The sequence below is a fragment of the Equus asinus genome, chromosome 2, assembly GCF_041296235.1.
Source record: "Equus asinus isolate D_3611 breed Donkey chromosome 2, EquAss-T2T_v2, whole genome shotgun sequence".
NCBI lineage: Eukaryota > Metazoa > Chordata > Mammalia > Perissodactyla > Equidae > Equus > Equus asinus.
Genome location: NC_091791.1, coordinates 86,408,200 through 86,428,154, shown reverse-complemented (window position 1 = coordinate 86,428,154; position 19,955 = coordinate 86,408,200). Strand labels below are relative to the sequence as shown.

General features: G+C 40.2%; 1 protein-coding gene across 17 annotated transcripts in view; it reads right to left on the bottom strand.

Annotated features, from left to right (window-relative positions):
• Positions 1–8,636: 8,636 nt before the first annotated feature.
• The window catches only part of TTC13 (tetratricopeptide repeat domain 13), a 79,546-nt gene continuing 68,227 nt past the window's right edge, over positions 8,637–19,955 (bottom strand). For 8 of the 17 annotated variants that reach the window (XM_014865680.3, XM_070492897.1, XM_070492902.1 and 5 more), the window contains 6 exons: positions 17,687–17,796; positions 15,002–15,137; positions 13,712–13,791; positions 11,247–11,325; positions 11,017–11,096; positions 8,637–9,504 (listed from right to left, as the gene is read on the bottom strand). In XM_014865680.3, coding sequence (XP_014721166.3) covers positions 9,390–9,504; positions 11,017–11,096; positions 11,247–11,325; positions 13,712–13,791; positions 15,002–15,137; positions 17,687–17,796 — 600 coding nt within the window. In that variant the 3' untranslated portion in view covers positions 8,637–9,389. The remainder of the gene's footprint in view (positions 9,505–11,016; positions 11,097–11,246; positions 11,326–13,711; positions 13,792–15,001; positions 15,138–17,686; positions 17,797–19,955) is intronic. The other 9 variants (XM_070492891.1, XM_070492899.1, XM_070492907.1 and 6 more) reach the window with 3 other exon arrangements.

Here is a 19,955-nt window from a genome sequence, read left to right as displayed (position 1 = left end):
AATATGCCAAAGTCAGCAATGCTGAGGCTCATGTCACCTGGTCCAATGTAGATGTTTCGTCCTCTATGGGGGCTTTCTCGGTTTCTTCACGTAGAGCTACTCCCCTCTCCTCTGCTCCCACCAGATTTCTTAGGCTGCATTATAATGACCTGACTTGTGTTCTCTCTCCCAGTAGAACTGTGAGCTCCTTCAGGGCAGGGTTTCTATCTCACTCAACCATATCTCCAGCATCTAGAACACTGCTTTGGCCTCTCGTAGTTGTTGGGACCAAATGATGCCAGCTGGGTCTGGGAGGAAGGTGCCATGTGGGCCAAACAGGAATATAGCCTAACTTTCACGCTACCAAACAAAAGGCCACTGTAATCCAGGGCACCGTGTGAACTGTCATCTACACCAGGATACCTTTGAATGAAAAGGGGCACTATTTATAACTACAATGGGAAAACAGGCATAAATCGACTGTTCTAAGCAAACTGGGGTGTATGGCCATCATTGTAACCCAGGTTTGGAAAGTTTTACCTCTGGAAATTATGCTCAATAAGAAAAGAAACATTATTCTAAGTAAATGCATGACTTGAAACCACTAAGAAGAAAGGTCTGCTGAACAAAATAAAACAAGCACATTCTAGCAAAGTTCATTGGACAAGTCAGAGATTGTCAACCCAGAAATTGCCCATTTCTTTTTTTGTTGTTGCTACAGGTTATCACGTGACTTTACCCTATGGCCACGATTGATGGGTCTAAGTGGTCACCTGACCTAAGCAGGCCCAATTAGAGTCCTGTCCCTGAGATCCTGGGACTAGAACTGAGAGCAATGGCCTGTCGTTGGGTCCTGGATGCAAAGCTTAGTGCTTTTGGTAGCCCTGCACCCACCAAATGTGGAGCAGGGGTTTGCAAACAGCAAGAAGAGCAGAAGTGAGAGACAGGGACAGCCTCCTCTGGCCCACCCCTGACATTCTGAGGGACCAGAGCAAGACTACAAATGGAAGATCACAGACTATATGTCTAAGCATTTGGAATTTATAAATCTATTGTCAAATAGAATGTGTTCTGTCCTCCTGTCTTAATACATTAACAAAAAAATGGATGAACCTGTAAGACTACAGGTCTTATATATTCAAAAGCTGAGAAAATATCAGACAAGTGAATTTAATCATTATTACACACGTCTGGGTGTCCTCCATAGGCTGTGAAGTCCTCTTGAGTAACAAAGATATATGTGATTCATAAATCATATTAATTCCATAAAATTATCCTTCTTGCCTTCATTTTGGCAAAGTCACTAATGTTGTTATACTCAGGATTTTCACTCGATTTGTGCTCTAGTAATGATCTAAAGGATTAAAACATAACGTGTAATTGTAGTCAACATATACAAACTTTCAATATATTTTCACACAATGTAAATTAAATGTAAAAGTTTTAAACTTTTTGTTGCTAAAAGTTTTTCCTCTAAAATGTTAAATATTATCTAATAAAATTAAAGGCAATATACAAATTATAATTTACAAATCTTAAATTTAAAATTAAACTTCTTCAAATAAAGCTGGATTTTTCATTTAGTTTTAAAATATAATTTCAATTTTAAATATAAAAATTATTCTAAATTCTAGCATCCAATGTCCACCTAGTTGCCAGCGTAAAGAATTGGTATCATGCTCCATGTATGCTGTGCCTAGAACGACATATTTTAACAGTTACCATGTGCGACTGTTACATATGCCATACATATGTATCTCATACATTCACAAGAACCTCTGGACTCGGGTCACAATCAAGGACAATGATGCTCTCAGCACTACTGGGAGGAGATACCTCATGTAAGAATCCATTGCATTCATGTTATGTGAAGGGAAGAATTTGACAAGACAGTTTTTCTCTGTTATCTAAGGCATTCTGATTACTCAAAAAATTTTTAGGAAAAATGTACCAGTATGTAATCTCAATACTTTTTGGTCTCATCATGAGCCATGAGAATGTTTGGAAGCTTGGTATTGGTCAGGTTGAACCTAGGTGAACTGGAGCTGTGCTTCTGTGCACATGCATTACCAATATTAGGGTATCAGTGACGCTAAGCCAAAGGCGGAGCAGGAAGGAAATATAGAAAGGGAAGTCAGAGGGGTCAAGTAGCATGGCGATAGGTGGATGAAGATTGTTTTAAAGAAAATATTCTTCATACTGAATGAATTGCAAAAATCACGATTTTACTAGTAAGTAACGGCACTTAAGATGCAAGTGTTCATAGACAATAAATTTTTAAACTCACAAACAGAAACATAATGTCAATTGTTATGATAGGAGAATTTTTGAAAAAAAATTTTTGGAGGCATAAAGGCTGGGGATAAGCCTGAGATAACATATAGTGTTTCTTATTGGGTTAATCCAAGTAAGAAATCACTTATTGTTCACACAAAACTAAAAGGGTAGGTAATATATTGGATGACAACCAGATTTTGTAATGTAATGAACAAAAGAAAACAGCTATAAGAAAGAACAACTAATATTAGTACAATGATGCTTAACGGAGATAAAAAGGTCAAATGGTAAAGCTTTATTAAATAAAAATAGTCACAGCTAAAGAAGACTCAGGTTAGAGGTTTTTAGTTGACTTGCGTCAGTAGTGTGATGAAACTGCCTTAAAGAGCTACTATAATGTTATAGTTATATAAAATCTATGGTATATATTTATGTTTTCATATATATATTTATAGAAACTTCTGGATGCTGGTAATGTTCTGATTCTTCATCTAGATGCTGGTTGTAAAGGTGTGTCGGGTTTGTGACAAGTCATCAACGTGGACCCTTACATGAGCATTTTTCATATGTATGTTCAATAGATTTAAAAAAGAAAAGGATAGCCCCTTTACACTCCGCACTGGCCAGTCCACATCTGGACGATTATTTTTATGCATGAATGTTTCACTTTAAGAAGCATGAAGAGGAGGTAGAGGTATACAGAGGAAGAGGGAAGAACAAGGTAAGGGGCTATTCAGCCTGAAAAAGGCCTGTGGGGGTTTGTCAGGACTTGTGCAATAGATCAATGATGGTGCTATTCACTGAGGTCCATCACCAGCCCTGTCAGCCCTGTCCATGGGACCTTGGGAAGCTGCTCATTTCTTATGTTCCACTCTCTTCAATTACCAATTGCAGGAGCTGGACTAGAGGATCTGAGAACCCTTTAAGTTCTCAAGTGCTGTAAGCATTGAAAGGCATGTATAAAAAACACGTTTAAGTATACATTTTAACAGTGTTAACTGGTTCCCCCACGCAATTCTTCTTTGGTGTTGCATGTATTTTTACATGTTACTTTAAATCTTTGTGAAATGGAATGGATAGTTAACATATACATATTTACTATATGTGCCATATTCACTTCAGAAGTTACTTCTACAGCAAATTGGTCATTTAATTTGCATGTAAGAATTGTTCTAGACCCAATAAGCCTACTAATGGAGATTTATTGATTCCAAATTTATTTCTGGACTGAGATGTATTAGTTTAAATTCTGATTCTAATAAGTGACAATTCTTAGTCTTAGCTGAGATTATAAACTTTGACAAATTTTTTCCTTCTTAGGTGATCTCTAGAGTTGCAATAAGTAACAAACCAATTCATATGGTCCCCTGATGGGTGACTGTTAGATCCTCTGATAATATGGTGGCATTTCTACCTAGTAGATGACTGGAAGCAATCAAGCTACAACACGTTTTATTTGTCTGACTGACTTAGTAAGTGGAAGTATACTTAGGAGTTAAGGCCAAGGGTGTTGGACCCAATCCCCACTGGCCCACTGCCAACCACTCTTCGTCAAGTGTTTCCTAGGGGGGAAGCACTCGGGCAAAATTCAAGAGCTGTGATGGGTAAGTCACTCCCTCATCTGAGCCATCGAAGTGGGGATAACACTAGTGCTTACTTCACAGGGCTCTTGAGAGGATTAAATAAGGTTTTTATTAAATTAAATGATGTACAACATAATTAAATAATGTACCATACTTAGACAAACGCCAACCATAGTAAGTGCTCAAAATGTGTTAGCTCCAAAAGACCCCCCACTCCCACCACAGAGAAGGAAGCACTTGGTTGTAGTCCCCACAGGAAAGATGGCAGCAAGCCTCAGAGTGAAAGCCCACGCCCAGCATGGCACCCAAGAAAAGAGGAGTGATGGGTGACAGGGGAATCTCCAGTGACTGGACAGATCAGCCATATCCTGCACTGGTGCCTACTGGTGCCAGTAGGCAGCCGAGGGCTCTGGAGAGGTGAGAGGCCAGCAGACTGGAGAGAGGAAGAGCAATAGGTAACGTATGCTCTGTGCTGACCAGCGTCCGGGCAAGGCAGTAGCAGACGCAGCATGGATGGAGGCAACTGCCTGAGCACAGGGAGTGTGAGCTAAACCTCAGTGGGAGCTGATCAGGACCGAGGACTGCAGGCCGCTGAGAAGCCCGGCTCAGGACATCAGACTGTCCCCTGGAGGCGAAGGGGAGCCTGTTTGACTGGAAATGTCTGAATCACCTTGAACTGGCACAGGTGACATTTTCCATTACCAGCGGAAACTGGAGCTTGTAACCTAAATTGTATCAATCACGCAGAAACATTGTTTCACATATATTTGCATACCCAACTTTTGTAGATTATTATAACTGGTAAAATATAGGCTTGCAAATTGTAACTAAAGTGACTATATTTATGGGAACACAGCTTGAAGAACAAAAGAACTATGATTCTACTCACAGTTATATTATTCTTCAAGAACATACTTGGTTTTACAATGCAGTCAGGGAAAAAACAAAATCCCAGGGCTGCGAGGTAGATTCATATCCTAGTTTGACGTTTCTTGGGTATGGTTCCTAGACCACCTGTGTGTGAATCACCTGGGTACCGGTAAAAACGCGGATCCCAGGCCTAACCCCAGACCCCCTGAATCGGTAATAGATGGCAACTTTTCAAGCTGGTGCTGGAGCTTTTCTTTTTCCTCTCTCCCATTTGTCTCCCTGTGCGGCCACTGACCTCTGTGATTTTTACCCTAAACCTCTCAAAATCTGAACTCTTGCTTAAAAGCACAGGACTCCCACTCTCGTTTCTGTCTGACACGGAAGTGTGGAAGCAGCTGTCTCTATTTGCAGGGTAGTAGTTCTTTCCAACAGAACTTTCTGCAATGATGGCGATGTTCTGTATCTGCCTTGTCTGTACAGTAGCCACCAGCCACAGGTGGTTACTGAGCACTTGAAGTGGGGCAGGTGCAACTGAGAAACAAGCGTTTACTTTCATTTAATTTTAATTAATTTAAATGTTAGTAGCTTGGGCTTTGGGGTGACAGTAATGATGGCTAGACATGAACACATCTGGGATATTTTTAAAGGTAAACTGGACCAGAGGTGATGATGAACAGGGTGGTGGTGATCTGGAAACTAGGAAAGGGCCAGTGCAGACTCGAGAAGGCACCTGAGTTTCTGGCTGGAGCTGCTGGGTGGGAGGGTGCCATTTATGAAACAGGGAAAAGTCGGGGAAGGAACAGACTTCGGGGCAAGGAATTACTAGCTCCATCACGGACATCTTAAGATATGTTCATGAACACAGCCAAATCAGGCTGGTCTGGGACACACTGGGTTTCTTTAGGTGACTTTGCTGATCTCTGCTCTGATTCATATTAATCTTACTTCCTTAATTCCAAATTAAGGTAAATATTGGAGCGTTTCCTGGTCACATAATTTCTACATCAAAAAAGTTCCATATAAAATTCCTAGCTTACTAAGAAGTTTTATCTAGAGGATCTTTTTAAGTTAGTCTTTTGAAAGTTTGAACATCTGGATCATAGGAGCAATTTTACAAACAGAGAGTTTAGCAACTCAGACAAGTCTGTAACATCAAGCTCGTAATATTAATTACCATCAGAGAACATCACTTGGGATTATTTCTGTGGAAAAACTTATTCTAAAGTCTAATTAGGAACTCTCTAGGCTGTGCTATCCCGTATAATAGCCACTAGCTACATGTGCTATCTAAATTTAAATTAATTAAAACAATTAAAAACTCAATTCCTCAGTCACACTTAGCCCCACTTCAAGTGCTCAGTAGCTACATGTGGCTGGTGGCGACTGTACTGGACAAGGCAGATACGGAACATTCCCATCATCATAGAAAGTTCTATTGGACAGCACTGAGTTAACCTTAGTAAGCCTCCTGTGGAAGGCAAAGCCTTGGTGAGTTGATGGTACAAAAGAAGGAGTGTGGCTAGAGTGTGTGGGTGAGAGGAAGAGTAGTAAGAGGTGAGCTTGGAGAAACAGAGAGAGGCCACGCCAGGTGGGCTGTGGTAGGAGACTGGGTTTTATTTCAGGGCAGTGAGAAGCTGTGAAGGGTTCAAGCACAGTGGCATCAGGAAGACACGTCAGAGACTACGGAAGTGGTCTAAGAGAGATTATAATGGACTGGGTAGGTAGCAATGGAGCTGAGGAGAAGTGGAGAGATGCGGGATGGTGTTTTGTAGGAGGGAGGGAAGAGCGGCCTTGCTAACGGACTGTGTTGAGCCATGACAGATAGAGTGAGATCCTGGATGACATTTCTGGGCTAATCCATGAGCCCCTCTAACATGTATTTCAGCTTTTCTAGGGAGCAAAGGGGTCCTAAGACTGACAACTAGTAGGAAAATGAGTTGTCTAAAGGATTTCTAATGGTAATAGCTGCAGTGTAAGAGACCCCAAATGCACATACATAACTAGACCAACCTGCAAAGCACTGGGAACATGGCCTCTCACACTCCCATCTGACCTGGGGAAGAGACACACCTCCAACACAGTGTTTCCAGGTCTTCATCACAGAGTTGGAAGGGGACAGGCTTAGAGCATCACAGACCCATCAGGAGAGTCCTGATTTTTATGGCATGAAATCAAAAGGATAAGGGTAGCTAACAAAAAAACCAAACAGAGACAAAACAAACAGTAGTTGTTTCCTCAGGATGATCAAAAGGTTTCAATGTGAAATTTTAAGGATAAAAGTGAAACTAACGCTGGGGCCAGCCTGGTGGCATAGTGGTTAAGTTCATGCGGTCTGCTTTGGTGGCCCAGGTTCACAGGTTCAGATCCTGGGCGCAGACCTAGCACCACTCATCAAGCCATGCTGTCGTGTTATGGCAGTATCCCATGTACAAAATAGAGGAAGATGGGCACAGATGTTAGCTCAGGGTCAAGCTTCCTCACACACAAAAAAAGAAAAACTAATTTCTAATTTTTAAGAAAGAAACTTACGTTTTTAAAAAAAAACTTTAACAGAGGACAACTTGTATGATGGAACTCTGGTTGATTTTTTAGGTGTGATTTTTTCAACTTAACAGATGTGATGAGAGAACTTGAAATATCATAATATAAAAATGCATTCCAAATCTTCATGCCTTCTTGAGACAGGAGGCCTCAAAGATGGGCACTGGGACACCAGCAAGTACCACCTTCTCAGCCACCAAACAAAACTGCTCGTAATATTTTGTTCAGACCACAGCAACTTGGCCTGAGTATTTTGGGACTTGAGGCAGAAGCAATGTTTCCCCAGAACATCTTGCAATCACAGAATTTAGCATTTCAGTATTTCTAATGATATGATAATTATTTTACTCACATGAGTAGAAACTGGCCTATTTAAATAAACACTGAAACATAGTAATTTAGAATTTGGTAAACTAAATTTCAAGAAAAATATATTCTAATTCTGGGGTTTAGACATATCCTATCATATTTCAGAAAGTCAGCTAATTTATTTGGACCATTTCCCTAAATGAAAAATGGGTACCTCACAATTTAAAATCTTTGAGAGTTGGTGATGAACAAAAGTCCTTGATAAAATGGAAGAATTTTGACTTTGGGATAATAAGCAAAAAGAGGGAAAACTTTAAAAACCTATTCATTTCTCCTTTGTTTCATCTCTGCAATTCCCAACTTGCTTTGCAATCCTGAAGAGCGTATCTTGTTGTAGCTCCTTTGTGGTTTTGAAAATTTTTTCAGGTGTACCAGTTTGGTCAAAACAGCATGACACTGAGAATGCAAAGAAATGTAAGAGACAGATGGAGGTTTTGATTGGCACGGTGTTAAGCATTCTCTGAGTCTTGAGAAGAGCCTGGGAACTGAATCTGGTTCCCTAAGACTGTGGTGGGGCAGGGCAGAGAGGACTGGTGGAATCCCAGTACCCCGGCTTCATCAGCTCGGTGACCCTGGAGAGTCATTAACCTCCCAGAGCCTCAGTTCCCTCGCCTGTAAAATGAAAATGAAGAGGCCTGTCTTTTGTGAGCACAGCCTTAGTCTCAGGGGAAAACTGATCTGTGGATGTGAAATCTGTTTGTAAAATGAGGTGGTGGGCCTTACAACTTCTATCCTCATCCTCTTCTCCTGCGGTGGTTACTAGATGAGATGAGAACGTGAGCCACATCTCTGTGGCTCTTTTGAACCCCACGTCAGTACCCAGAACAGCACCTGTCTGAGCAGCCGCATTCTCCAAGACCTGCAGATAACCCTAACATCCAGCGTCATTAAATCCTGGGGCCATCGCTGTGCTCCTCTCATGCAAGGTTTCCAGACAAAAACTAAATACCAAAGCAGTGAATAGTTTAACTCTTCAACAAAAATCAAAGGAAAATGAAAATGATTTGGAAACGGCAATAATTTAATGAAGGCATTTTATTCATTGTCATTTACCCTGTCCGAAAAAAAATCAGTTATTTTCTGAATGTTCTTAGACCTGAAAGAGAAAGTAGTTCACAAAATAAAAACATACATAATCCAGTGTCAAAAACTGGTGATTTAGAGAAACCACCACTGTTTATTTTTTCCAACAAAGAGAGAAAAAAAAAACTATGGTTCAGTAATTCAGTGTTTATGTCACTGGCAAATACTGTCAAAATAAGTGTTCCGGCTGTGAGCTCTGTGGCGCATGTTGACGGCCCAGGAAGCTTCCAGAGTTCAAATAAAGCAGAGAACCCACACATGAAGATTATGTGAGTTGAAAACAAGACAGCCTATCAATGCACATAAAAAAGAAGTCTTTCAAAAATATCCAAATCTTTAGAGGAATGAAAACACTTCTGTTTTGTTATTGGTTTTGCTCCTTTTAATAATAATGTTTGGTTTTTGAAGTAAACTTTGAAGGAGTTGTATGAATTTTTAAGTGGAAACCAATAGGCCACTGGCTAATACATACACTTTCCCTCCCAGACACACAGCTTTTTCCCCCCTCTTTCATGATTTTTGTTATGGTTCAGAGAAGTAAAGAAAATGATTTCAAGTATTCAATTCCTATCAAAAATTGGTATCAAAAGTAATAAAGGACCTAGTTTCATTATAATTCCATGTTTTAAAAAATAACTTAAGAAGTAAGAGGTCCGGCCCTTTCCTTGTATAAATACCACGGTGTAGCTACAGTTTCTTAAGACAACGTGGAGAGGAGTCAGTGTTTAGCACCTCGATCATGGATCTTAACGTCGGGAACGTCTCTGATACCGATGGAAGAGTCTTATAAGAGGGTGAAATACTGAAAAAGAAAAACACAAAGAAGGGGTGTGAAAATTAACACAATTTTACAAAAAAGGCAGAGCTTGTTGTATTTTTTCCTATTATAATATTCATTTTCCAACACCCCTTATGTGCAAGGTCAGACAATATTAGGAAAGCAGGAAAGAGCTGTGAACAGGACAATCCTTCTTCAGCAATGGACTAGGATATCAGCAGGCTCACTACGAGCTGCTTGGAAGTTCAACCAGAGTCTTTGGGAAAGAAGACTGAACTCTAATTTACACGTGACTGTTATGCACACGTGTCCTGTTGGGGCGCATTTGGATGTGGGATCACAAAATACAGGTTTCAGGTCCAGCCTCACTCCTGATTAGCTTTAGTCATTTCTCTAAGCCCCACATTCCTTATCTGTAGCAATAGGGACAGTATTCTTAACTCACGGAGTTACCGTGAGCATGGAATGAAAGAATGTATGTCAAAGTACATTGTGAAAGGGAACCTGCACAATGCAAGGCAGTGCTGTTACACCTTCCTTAAAGAATCGTTGAAAGACTAAAACTGTAAAAGTATTGTAAGAAACAGAAGCAAGAGCTTTTGACCTTATATTACTAAAATATGTGCAAACTAGTACACCTGGAACAAGAAAACACTAGAACAAGGTGTAACTGTTACAAGTTTTCATTGCTAAGGTAATGGAATACTTACAAATTGAACAAGAGTGTCCTACAGATATGAATTCCTCCATTTTAAATGGAGCACAAATTACCCAGCAACTTTTAGAGTGGTTGCTATGTCAAATAGATGTGAAAGGCAAAACTGAAGGTGGTCATTATGTAAAAAATATAGAAAAGGAGCAAGAATAAAATAAGGTCAAATAGTGAGATTTGTTTATTCTTTATTAACTATTAGAGCATCTGTGAGTTTAACTTCATCCCAAAGTTACACACTCCTCTGCCACTTCTGGAAACAAGAGCCAGGAAAGATCAGAGTCTACTGGACTCCTCACAGGGTAACCATCAGGGATAATTTCTGGCTAGTGTTCACTGACTCACAGAGATTCCTCATCTAAATTACAAACAAGTACCATTTTCTCAAAGTCTGGAGTGCAGTAAAAATGCAGCTGAATAGGCAAAGTGCTATACCACTCAGAAGAGGTCTGAAATGGATTTAGCTCAGAGCTTTCAAATTCACTCCTGAATACTGAACCTAAGAGTTTGGGATAAAGGGTAAATTAGCCAAGAGAAATGAATATCTGATTATGTAAATAAAACATCCATAACTTTTCTTTCACAAACTAGTTTCCTTATTTTCTGTTAATTATTCATTTTTACCCAGACAGTCAGCCTTTAAGGGGTCTTATATGACAGCAAAACATTTTAACCTTGAAAAAGTGGATTACATATATTGTATAATAATAACTCATTAAAATGAGTGCAATTCCAGTCTCATAGAGCTCCAAAAGTAACAGGAAGTCCCTTTTTCTCCCTCTTTAGTTGAAATATCCTTTTGTTAACCCCCATCAAGTAGTTACCTTTTCAAGTTCATCCAGCTTTTAGCTATTTTGCTAAAGGCCTCTGAACCAGGAGCTGTCATAGCTTCAAAGTCAACTAACTGAAAAAGAAAGAAATTTAGAAATGTGATTAAATATGGAGGAGAAAGGCCCACTTTGGGATCTGTTTAGCTCAGGTATCTTATCCCCAAAATCCACAGATTGGGCTTTAAACACACAATCAGCCATTATCCCTTCCAGCTCCAACATACCTTCCCTTTGGGAATTTTCCCTGCAACTTCTTTTCCACTTGCCATCAGTGCTCCCACGATCACTGAGTAAGCTATTACACTGTTCAAATAAAGAACAATTACCAGTCAGTCCTAGTGTACACACAATTATCATGTTAAAGCTTACCATGGATTTTCCATCAGAAAAGATGAAATTTTCTTTCTTTTAAGAATTCTTGAGACATTAAACATAAGAAGACTTTCATCTGGTTTTTTTTTTTTAAAGATTGGCACCTGAGCTAACATCTGTTGCCAATCTTTTTTTTTCTTCTTATTCTTCTCCCCAAAGCCCCCAGTACATAGTTGTACATTCTACTTGTAGGTCCTTCTGGCTCTGCTGTGTGGGGCACCACCTCCACATGGCCTGATGAGCGGTGCTAGGTCTGCGCCCAGGATCCAAACTGGTAAAACCCTGGGCCACAGAAACAGAGCAGGCGAACCCAACCACTTGGCCACAGGGCCAGCGCCTTCATTTATTTTAAAAAATATTTACTACTAATAAAAATATTTACTGATTTACTAATTTAAGGGTAAATGTGACCAAGAATATTCTTTTTCTGAGGAAAAAAAGTGTTTTTGTTAGAAGTTTTCTTCCCACTTGGTTTTTATATTCTTGTGAAATAATGAGTAGAAAATGTGCTTGCTTATTTTTAACAACTTCATGATACATAAATACATAAATGCATAAATACAATATACTTTGTAAATATAAACATATTAATCTTATTTTTTTATGCATTAAAAACTTTGGTCCCCAAAGAATAAAACCAGAACACACTCTCAGAATGTACTAATAGACTGGTTTGAAAATCAATGTTAGATAAATTTCCTTCCTGGCATACAACAGACTCACTCTTGATTCTGACATATTTAGTACACACCAACTGTGTGCCCCTTTTCAAGGTACCCCAGGACAAATAACTAGATGAGGCTCCTGCTTCTGAGAACAGGCAGCCTGGCCAGGGAGACAGAGACCACGAGTGCTGGCAGAGAATGCTTCCAAGTGCAATGAGTGGACACCAAGGAAAGTGAGTCAATCACAGGGGTCGCCTACCAGAAAAGACCTCACAGAGGCCACGGGCAGGTGCACTGCATCTTCCAGGGCCCAGGGTGAGAAGGGAAATGGGCTGGCATGGAGGGAAAAGCACATGAGCAAACATGAAGGTGTGAGGAAAGGCAGGGAGGTGTAGTGGAGAGAGCCAACCGGAGGAGCCTCAAGAAGCTCCACAGACCTTCGAGAGGTTCCAAAGGGCAGTTGAAGGAGAGAGGTGACGAGGCCAAAGTAAGCCAGGGCAGAATGGGGACTGGCACCATGCCTGCTGCCACCAAGTCTGCATTTGAGCCAATAGGTATTGGGAGCCAATGGGTATAAAGAACTGTGGGGCACAGGGAGGGGAAGGAGAAAAGCCTGGGTGTGAGAGAACAGTTAGAAAGGTTATGGCAGGAGATGACAAAGGTCTAAACTATGGCAGTAGCTGTGAGCATCAGGAAGAGAACAGAGGGGTAGGAGGCAGAATCAACAGCATTTAGGGACTGAGAGCAAGAGTCGAGGATGACAGGAGCGGTACTTCATATGTCGCACGTGAGCCAAGAGAGCCGCTGTGAGGACAACAATAATGCTGGGTGTCGGCACAGTGCCTGTAGAGTGGGTGACAAGAGGTGGTGTGTGCAGGTCTCCTGCAGGTCATATATTCAGCCGACACAGCTAATAGTAATTATGCTGATATGACGTTTATGTTTCTATTTTGTTTCAATGCCTTTTTAACATTATAACAAAATTTACTACCACACTTAGGAGAGTTTTACTTTCAAAGTATTAATTAAAGATAAAGACATTCTAGTATATATTTTAGCCACAACATCTTAAATTCAAATATGTGCTAGCAATAGCATTTGCCATGTACATGATTTACTGCCCACAGTACTGGGTAAAAGAGAATAAAAAGAAAACGCTACAGACACATCCCTTGTTTTAATGACACCTAAAAAAACTCCTGATGGCTTCATAAGGAGCAAGGATTTATTCACAATAATAAAAATAGTGTGGAATGGTTGGTCACTCAAAAGCATAACACATTAGGGTTAAAGGTCAATTAATGGCCAAAAATTGGGACAGACGGGAGAAGGCAGGGTAACAGTCTGGGCAAACATCGAAATTAAAATACAGTGAGCACACGGCACGTGCAGAGTCAGCCCTCAGTACATTCCTGTTGAATGAATGGATCCCTAACCTTAAAACTTAAGCACACTATATTTGAACTCTCTCTCCTAATTCTTTTGATGATGTGGTAGATCAAGGAAATAATTTTTGGGTGGATTTTGAAAAAAACAAAAGGGGGCTTCTTGCCATTGCTTGGGGTACTTTTGTACCCACACCCACAACAGGAAGTATGAGCAAAAAAGAACACGTTTTTTCAACGTAAAAACTTTTAAATTCTATCACTCACCTGGATCCTCGAGAGAGTGGCATTAAATTATAAAAGTAATAAACTAAGGATAAGATTAAATTGCAAACAGCATCAGCCTCCTAAAAAAAAAAGACGTATGCTCATGAACTTAAATACTAGACTATAAACTAGTTGTTTATTAGGTGACAAGACACATAAGAATCATTTACTCAGGAAAAGGACTATTTCATTCCTTTCCTACAAGAACCTCCTTTTCATATTCTTGAATATTTTATATACTTTTGTATCATTTTTTCTACTGAAAGGGTATACATACAGTTCAATTTAGAGCAATACTTTCCCAACCGTTTTTAAAACTGCAACCTTTCCTGATAAATATAAAAATCCCAGTCTTTTTTTATTGAAATGTAACTGACATACAATAGCCTATTAGTTTCAGGTGTACATCAGTCAGTCAATATCTATATACATTATGAAATGATCACCGTAAGTCTAGTCATCTGTCACCATACAAAGTTATTACAATATTATTGACTACATTCCCTATGCTGTATATTACATCCCCATGATTTACTTATTTTATAACAGGATGTGTGTACCTCTTAATCCCCTTCACCTATCTCTGTCTCTTTTAATGGTCTTTGAAATGTCAAAATATACATTGAGATTAAAATAAAACAAAGCACTTATTAATACCGAATATACTTTCTCAAAGCACATGTCTCCCTACCCCCAGATTCTGATAAGCCCCCATTCTGCACTGAGATTTAGTTGAGAAATATGCTTAATTATGCATAAAAACTTAGATGCTTAATTATAGGTATGAGCTGATTAAACACAAGAGAAATAAAGTGACTTCCCAGGGGCCATGGGCACCCACTCCGGAATCTGAATGGAGTGTCCCCATATTCTTGGCACAGTGGTAGCTGCAGCCATGAAGGTGACATCCCAGATCCTGCCTCCAAGGAGCACCCCCTCGAGTTGGGATGGGCACTGGAGGGAAGAGGTCACAGACCAGGACAGGGCCACTAAGTGCAGCATAGGCCACGTTCATTATGGACCAACTTTTTCATTTACATCTTAACAAAGCCCAAACTTATGATAATATAATATAGTAACTAGTAAATTTATCACTCTCCAATTACTGTAGTTATTAAATATGAGAATTGTTTCCATAAGAATATTAAAAAAGATATATTTATAGGTCATCAATTAAAGCTGATTTCAACCATAAGATGTATAATCCCAATGAAAGGGTAGAGGCTTTAAAAAGTTTACAAAAGAATCATAGGAAGCATGGATAAAATGTAAACAAACAAAAAAACCTACCCCAAATTCTGATGAAAGAATCAGTACTTTTCCTTTTGCTGTTAGATCTTTATAAAGTGCATCTATTTCAGCATGATATAATTGTGTTCTTTCTTCTGTAGTTTGTGTTTCAACAGAAAATAGTATATTGCCAACCCTAAAAATATAAGAATGTGTGTCAAAGGCATGTGCTATATAATTCAAATAAGCAAACACAGAAAGTAAGAAAAGGGAAGCAACTAGCATGCTGAAGCGGCAAAAGACGTATCTAACATATCCTATCTTTCTAACTACAGACACATAAGGCAAGTTTTCTAAGAATGTAATTTTTTCAAAAAACATGCTACTTGGTTCAGTCTAACCATATGTACCTATTATATGAGCTTAGGTAATTACAAGAGGAAACAACTACACACAGCAAAGAACACATTTAAACGCTTAGTGAGTGTTTTATCAGCCAGCCCCCCACATTATGATGGAAGATCAGGAGCAAGAACTGCGAGCAGAAAGCAAGCTCAGGGACTCCACTGTTTTCCTTTTTTTCAAGCTTCTGCTGCATGCTTAGCTCCATGTGAGGCTCTATGGAGGATCTAAACGTGATGCAACAGGGATTTATCATGTGATACCAGTAGCAAGATGCTGAACATAGTCCTTGGATCCTACAAAGAGGAACACAGCATAGCTGCTGCTTTTATTGAGAAAGGGAAGGAGAAACAAGGCCACAGATTATTATAAGGCCATGCTTAGGGCCATAACCTCGTTCAAAAGAGGAAGATTAGATCTAATTTGGAAGACATGGAAGAAAACATGAAATGCTTCATGGAAGAAGTGGACTGAACTTGGGTCTTGAAGACCAGGATGGGAGTGACAGAGGCTCAGAGATAGGAGGCAGGAGGTGACCTCAGGGAATAAGCAGTCCAACTGAATTAGCAGGCCAGGTTCTAACAGGAACCAGGAACTGGAGCCAGGGAATGCCCAGTGGAGTGGAGCCTTAGAAACACCAATGAAGCACTGGCAAGCCACTGAGAGACAGAAGACAGAGACACCAATCATGAGTCTACGTGAGGGGTTAGAGGCCCAGAGCAAGAAAAGCAACCAATGGGGTGAAACAGACAGTTGAAGAAAGATGCTAGGTTTCAGGGGGAAGGAATTTCTTTCTCTTTTTTTTCTTCTTCTCCCCAAAGCCCCCCAGTACATAGGTGTATATTCTAGTTGTGAGTGCCTCTGGTTGTGCTATGGGAAGGAATTTTATATACTCTTTCACTCAGTAATACCATTCTGCCTGAGAATTTAATCTAAGGACACATATAAACCACGGGTGGGTGAAAACATAGGAGAATAATTTTTACATTAATAGCAAATCCTGGAATTCCTTTTGGGGGGAGAATGATCTTTATTGGTAAGTACAGTCAAGGACGAACAGCATACACAACGGTAGTCCCTTCAGATTGGTACCACATTGCCTAGGTGTGTAGTAAGCTATACCATCCAGGTTTGTGTAAGTACACTCTAAGATGTTTGCACAATGACGAAATTGCCTAATAATGCATTTCTTAGAACGAGTCCCCGTCGTTAAGGGACACAGGACTGTACTTTGATAAGTGGCTTGAGGTAGAGATTGAGACCTCAAGGATATGGAAAAGTACAAAATTTAGAAGTTGCTAAACTGTTGTTTACTTACGAAGGCCTGTGTAAGTTTTGATATGTAACTTGACGACGAGGCTCCTATGGTTGGTTTGAGAGTAAAAGAACACAAAAAAGCCAGAGCCCAAGAGGTAGAGGGGCTGAGAGAACACAGGTCACAGCCCCACTGCTGGGCTGGCCGAAATCATGGAGCCTTGCAGGCTGAGCAGTTGAGGACAGTGTATTGGGCTGGGTGGTGGGCAGGGCGTGGGAAGGTTCTAGGTAATTCCACCCAATATTAAGGGATATGGAGGATCCTAGATGAAGTTTGGATTTCAGATGTAAATAAAACTAGAGTTAACAAAATGTTCATTAGTATGTTATTTATAAAGTGAAAAAATGGGAAACACCCTAAATGATCAATAACAAAAAAATTATTGAAGAAACTATAACATCCATAAAATGGAATACTATGTGATTATTTAAAATGCTTATAACAAGGGGATATGGGAAAATGTTCATGATAAAGTTACGGTAAGCATAGAAAAGAAACAGGTTACAAAACAACATGTATAATCTCAGTTTTTAAAGAAAATAACAATGATTTTTAGTTTTTATTTTTGCTTATCTTTCTACATTTTCTACAATAAGAAGACTGCACTACTCTTGTAACACATTAAAACCTGTATTAAAAAAATCTTACAAAATCTTACAACGGTCTTTGATCTGCCAATTTTCCATCTTTTTTCATTTGATTAGTAAAAGGCTTCCCCATGGTGAACATCAAGAACCAGAAGAATGCTTTCCACAAAACATATCAGAAATTACACTTAATATCCAGAAAGTTGTTAGATTTGGCACAGTCAAAAAATGCACAGTCAAAAAATGCATCTGCTGGTACAATATCCTAAACGTCACATAAGAAAAATAACTGGTTCTAACTACACACTGGACCTTGATAATTTTCATTCCAGGATAAAGCAAAAGCCTAGTGTGTTGAAGCTCCCGCAGCAACATCACACATATGCATGCTTTCTGACCCCAGCCCCCGTTTTCATCCCCATTCTTAGGAAGCATACATACTTGTCTCCTGTAATAGTGATTGTGAATCCATCATATTCCTTCCCTTGATCTTTGAGGCTGGGAACTTTTGTGTTCACAGTGAACCCATCCTTCGTTTTAGTATTAAACTGCTTTCGGGGAAAAAGAAAATTCACGTTACTAGTGTATAATTCATTGCACACCCCAACTGCTCCTCTGCAGTGCTGACTCTGACTCCCAAGTTCTTAAGAAGGGTCATCAAAGTCCCCGATGCAAGAGACCATGTATTCTCCACCCCAGCAACTAGTTCCAAAGATGCCTCTGACTGACCCCAGGCCCTGGCACAAACTCTGAGACCAAGTTATGCTTCCCGTAGCCCCAAACGGAGGCCAGCAGAGAACCTCAGCACAAACGGCTCACAGGCTCTCTCAATCAGCAAAGGGCCCGCTCGGTCCTAGGAGCTCCCTTTGGGATTTTTCTCATGTTCATCTCAATAAGCAGCAACTTTGATTCTTAGCAGAATAGTTGTGTCCAATAGCCCGTAGCTCAAAAAAGCACCTTGTGTTCCTACTAGTGCTCCTTTAAGGCAGAGTCTGATTTTTCTGAAAAGTACTCAGAATTATATCTGTCAACTGGAGAATTTCACACACACACACACTCTCCAACTCTGCAGACCACAGAGAAGTATGTTAAAGGAATTATACAAAGCTAAGAATGGCCCTCAGCAGGGATGAATATGAAGGCAGTTTCAGATGTCAGCTTTGTGTTTAAAATATTTTTGACAAAACTGAAATGCTAATAAATAGGTTTTGTCATTACTCCAGAAAAATCCTCCCCAAATTCAGTTATTTAATGTTGTCAACTTTTTTCTTTTAGGATTGATAGACTTGAATAAGAGAACCAATGATAAAATAAAAAGACGTTGTGCTTCACCTGAGACACTGATGGGGAGAAAGGTTGTCTAAAAACAGCAAGACCCAGCAGGTGTTTGCTGGCAGTCCAGAGAAGGACGGGGGGCAATGGACACGAGCCGGGCAGCTCAGGGGATCAGAGCCAGCAGCAGGAGCCAGAACAGGAAGTATCTTTCATGAAGAAAAGGACTTTTAGAGGAAGAAATGTGTTAAAAGTTACTATATGACAATTTGTATTCACTGCTCACAACACACCGGGAAGAGAGAGCAGGTCTTGACCTTACAGATGAGGAGACCAGCTGGGTGAAGGGGTCCCTGCCCAAGTTAGCGAGCGGGCAACGGCAGAGTGGAACGTGGACCCAGGCCTTCACGACCTCCAGTCCACACTATGCGCTAATAAGGTGCCTTGAGGGGAGCTGAGGTATATTTTAACTTGGTTTTTCACCAGAAGTACACTGTATATTTCGGCAGAAGCTGTCATGGCATCACATTTCACCAAGCACTTTAAATACAGAGGCATTTTTTATATACTTCTACGTGTGCCGTTCCAAATAGCAATATATCCCTAATCCTAGGTGACAGCAGGCGCACATGCTGCAGTGGAATGGTCATACCCAGACCACACAGTCAGACAGGCAGTGGCTGCACACTGGGAGGCGGGCACCAGCGGGCGGTGCTCAGCCTCACAGCTGCACTCTAGGTGACTGCAGTCTTGTAGTCCATTATGTTTTTCTCTTTAAACAGAGACACATGAAACATTAACATCTCCCTAAGCTGATTTTGTATTCTGCCTAATATAGTAAATTTAAATGCCTAAAATATCCGCAATACCATGGATAATGTTCTCTAAATGAAGTCAGGTAGACTATAGACATCAGGCAAAGATGAAAGATCGGGAGTACACAAACTTTCTGTATGGTGCATCCCAGCGGCCCTCAGTGGAGCTGTTCTGCCCTCCGGGGGGTGTCAGGGGAATTTATGGGAGAGTGTGCTGGCTACCGTGACTAAGTGGGGGGCGGGGGGCCCAAGACTCTTAGAGGTCCCACAGTGCAGGGGACAGTCACACATTGTGCACGACTTCCAGGGTCCCACTGGACTTTCACGTGGACGAAGAATCTGTTTATAATTTAGTAATCACCTGGGCCTGGAACCAGACTCCGTTTTACACTTATACACTGAATACTTGTTACACAGTTTTCCTACACACTGAATCTTCTAGGAATGCAAATAGCATGTAAATTGAGGAAAGAGTGTATTATATATTGTTTTAATAAGCTTTGGTCATTCACATAAATTTCTTAAATTTCATTTGATGCAAATCAGTCTTAGCTACCATATCTACAAGAAAAACATTTATTCAAGTTTTACATTAAAGTTCAAACAATTAATTGAAAAAAATC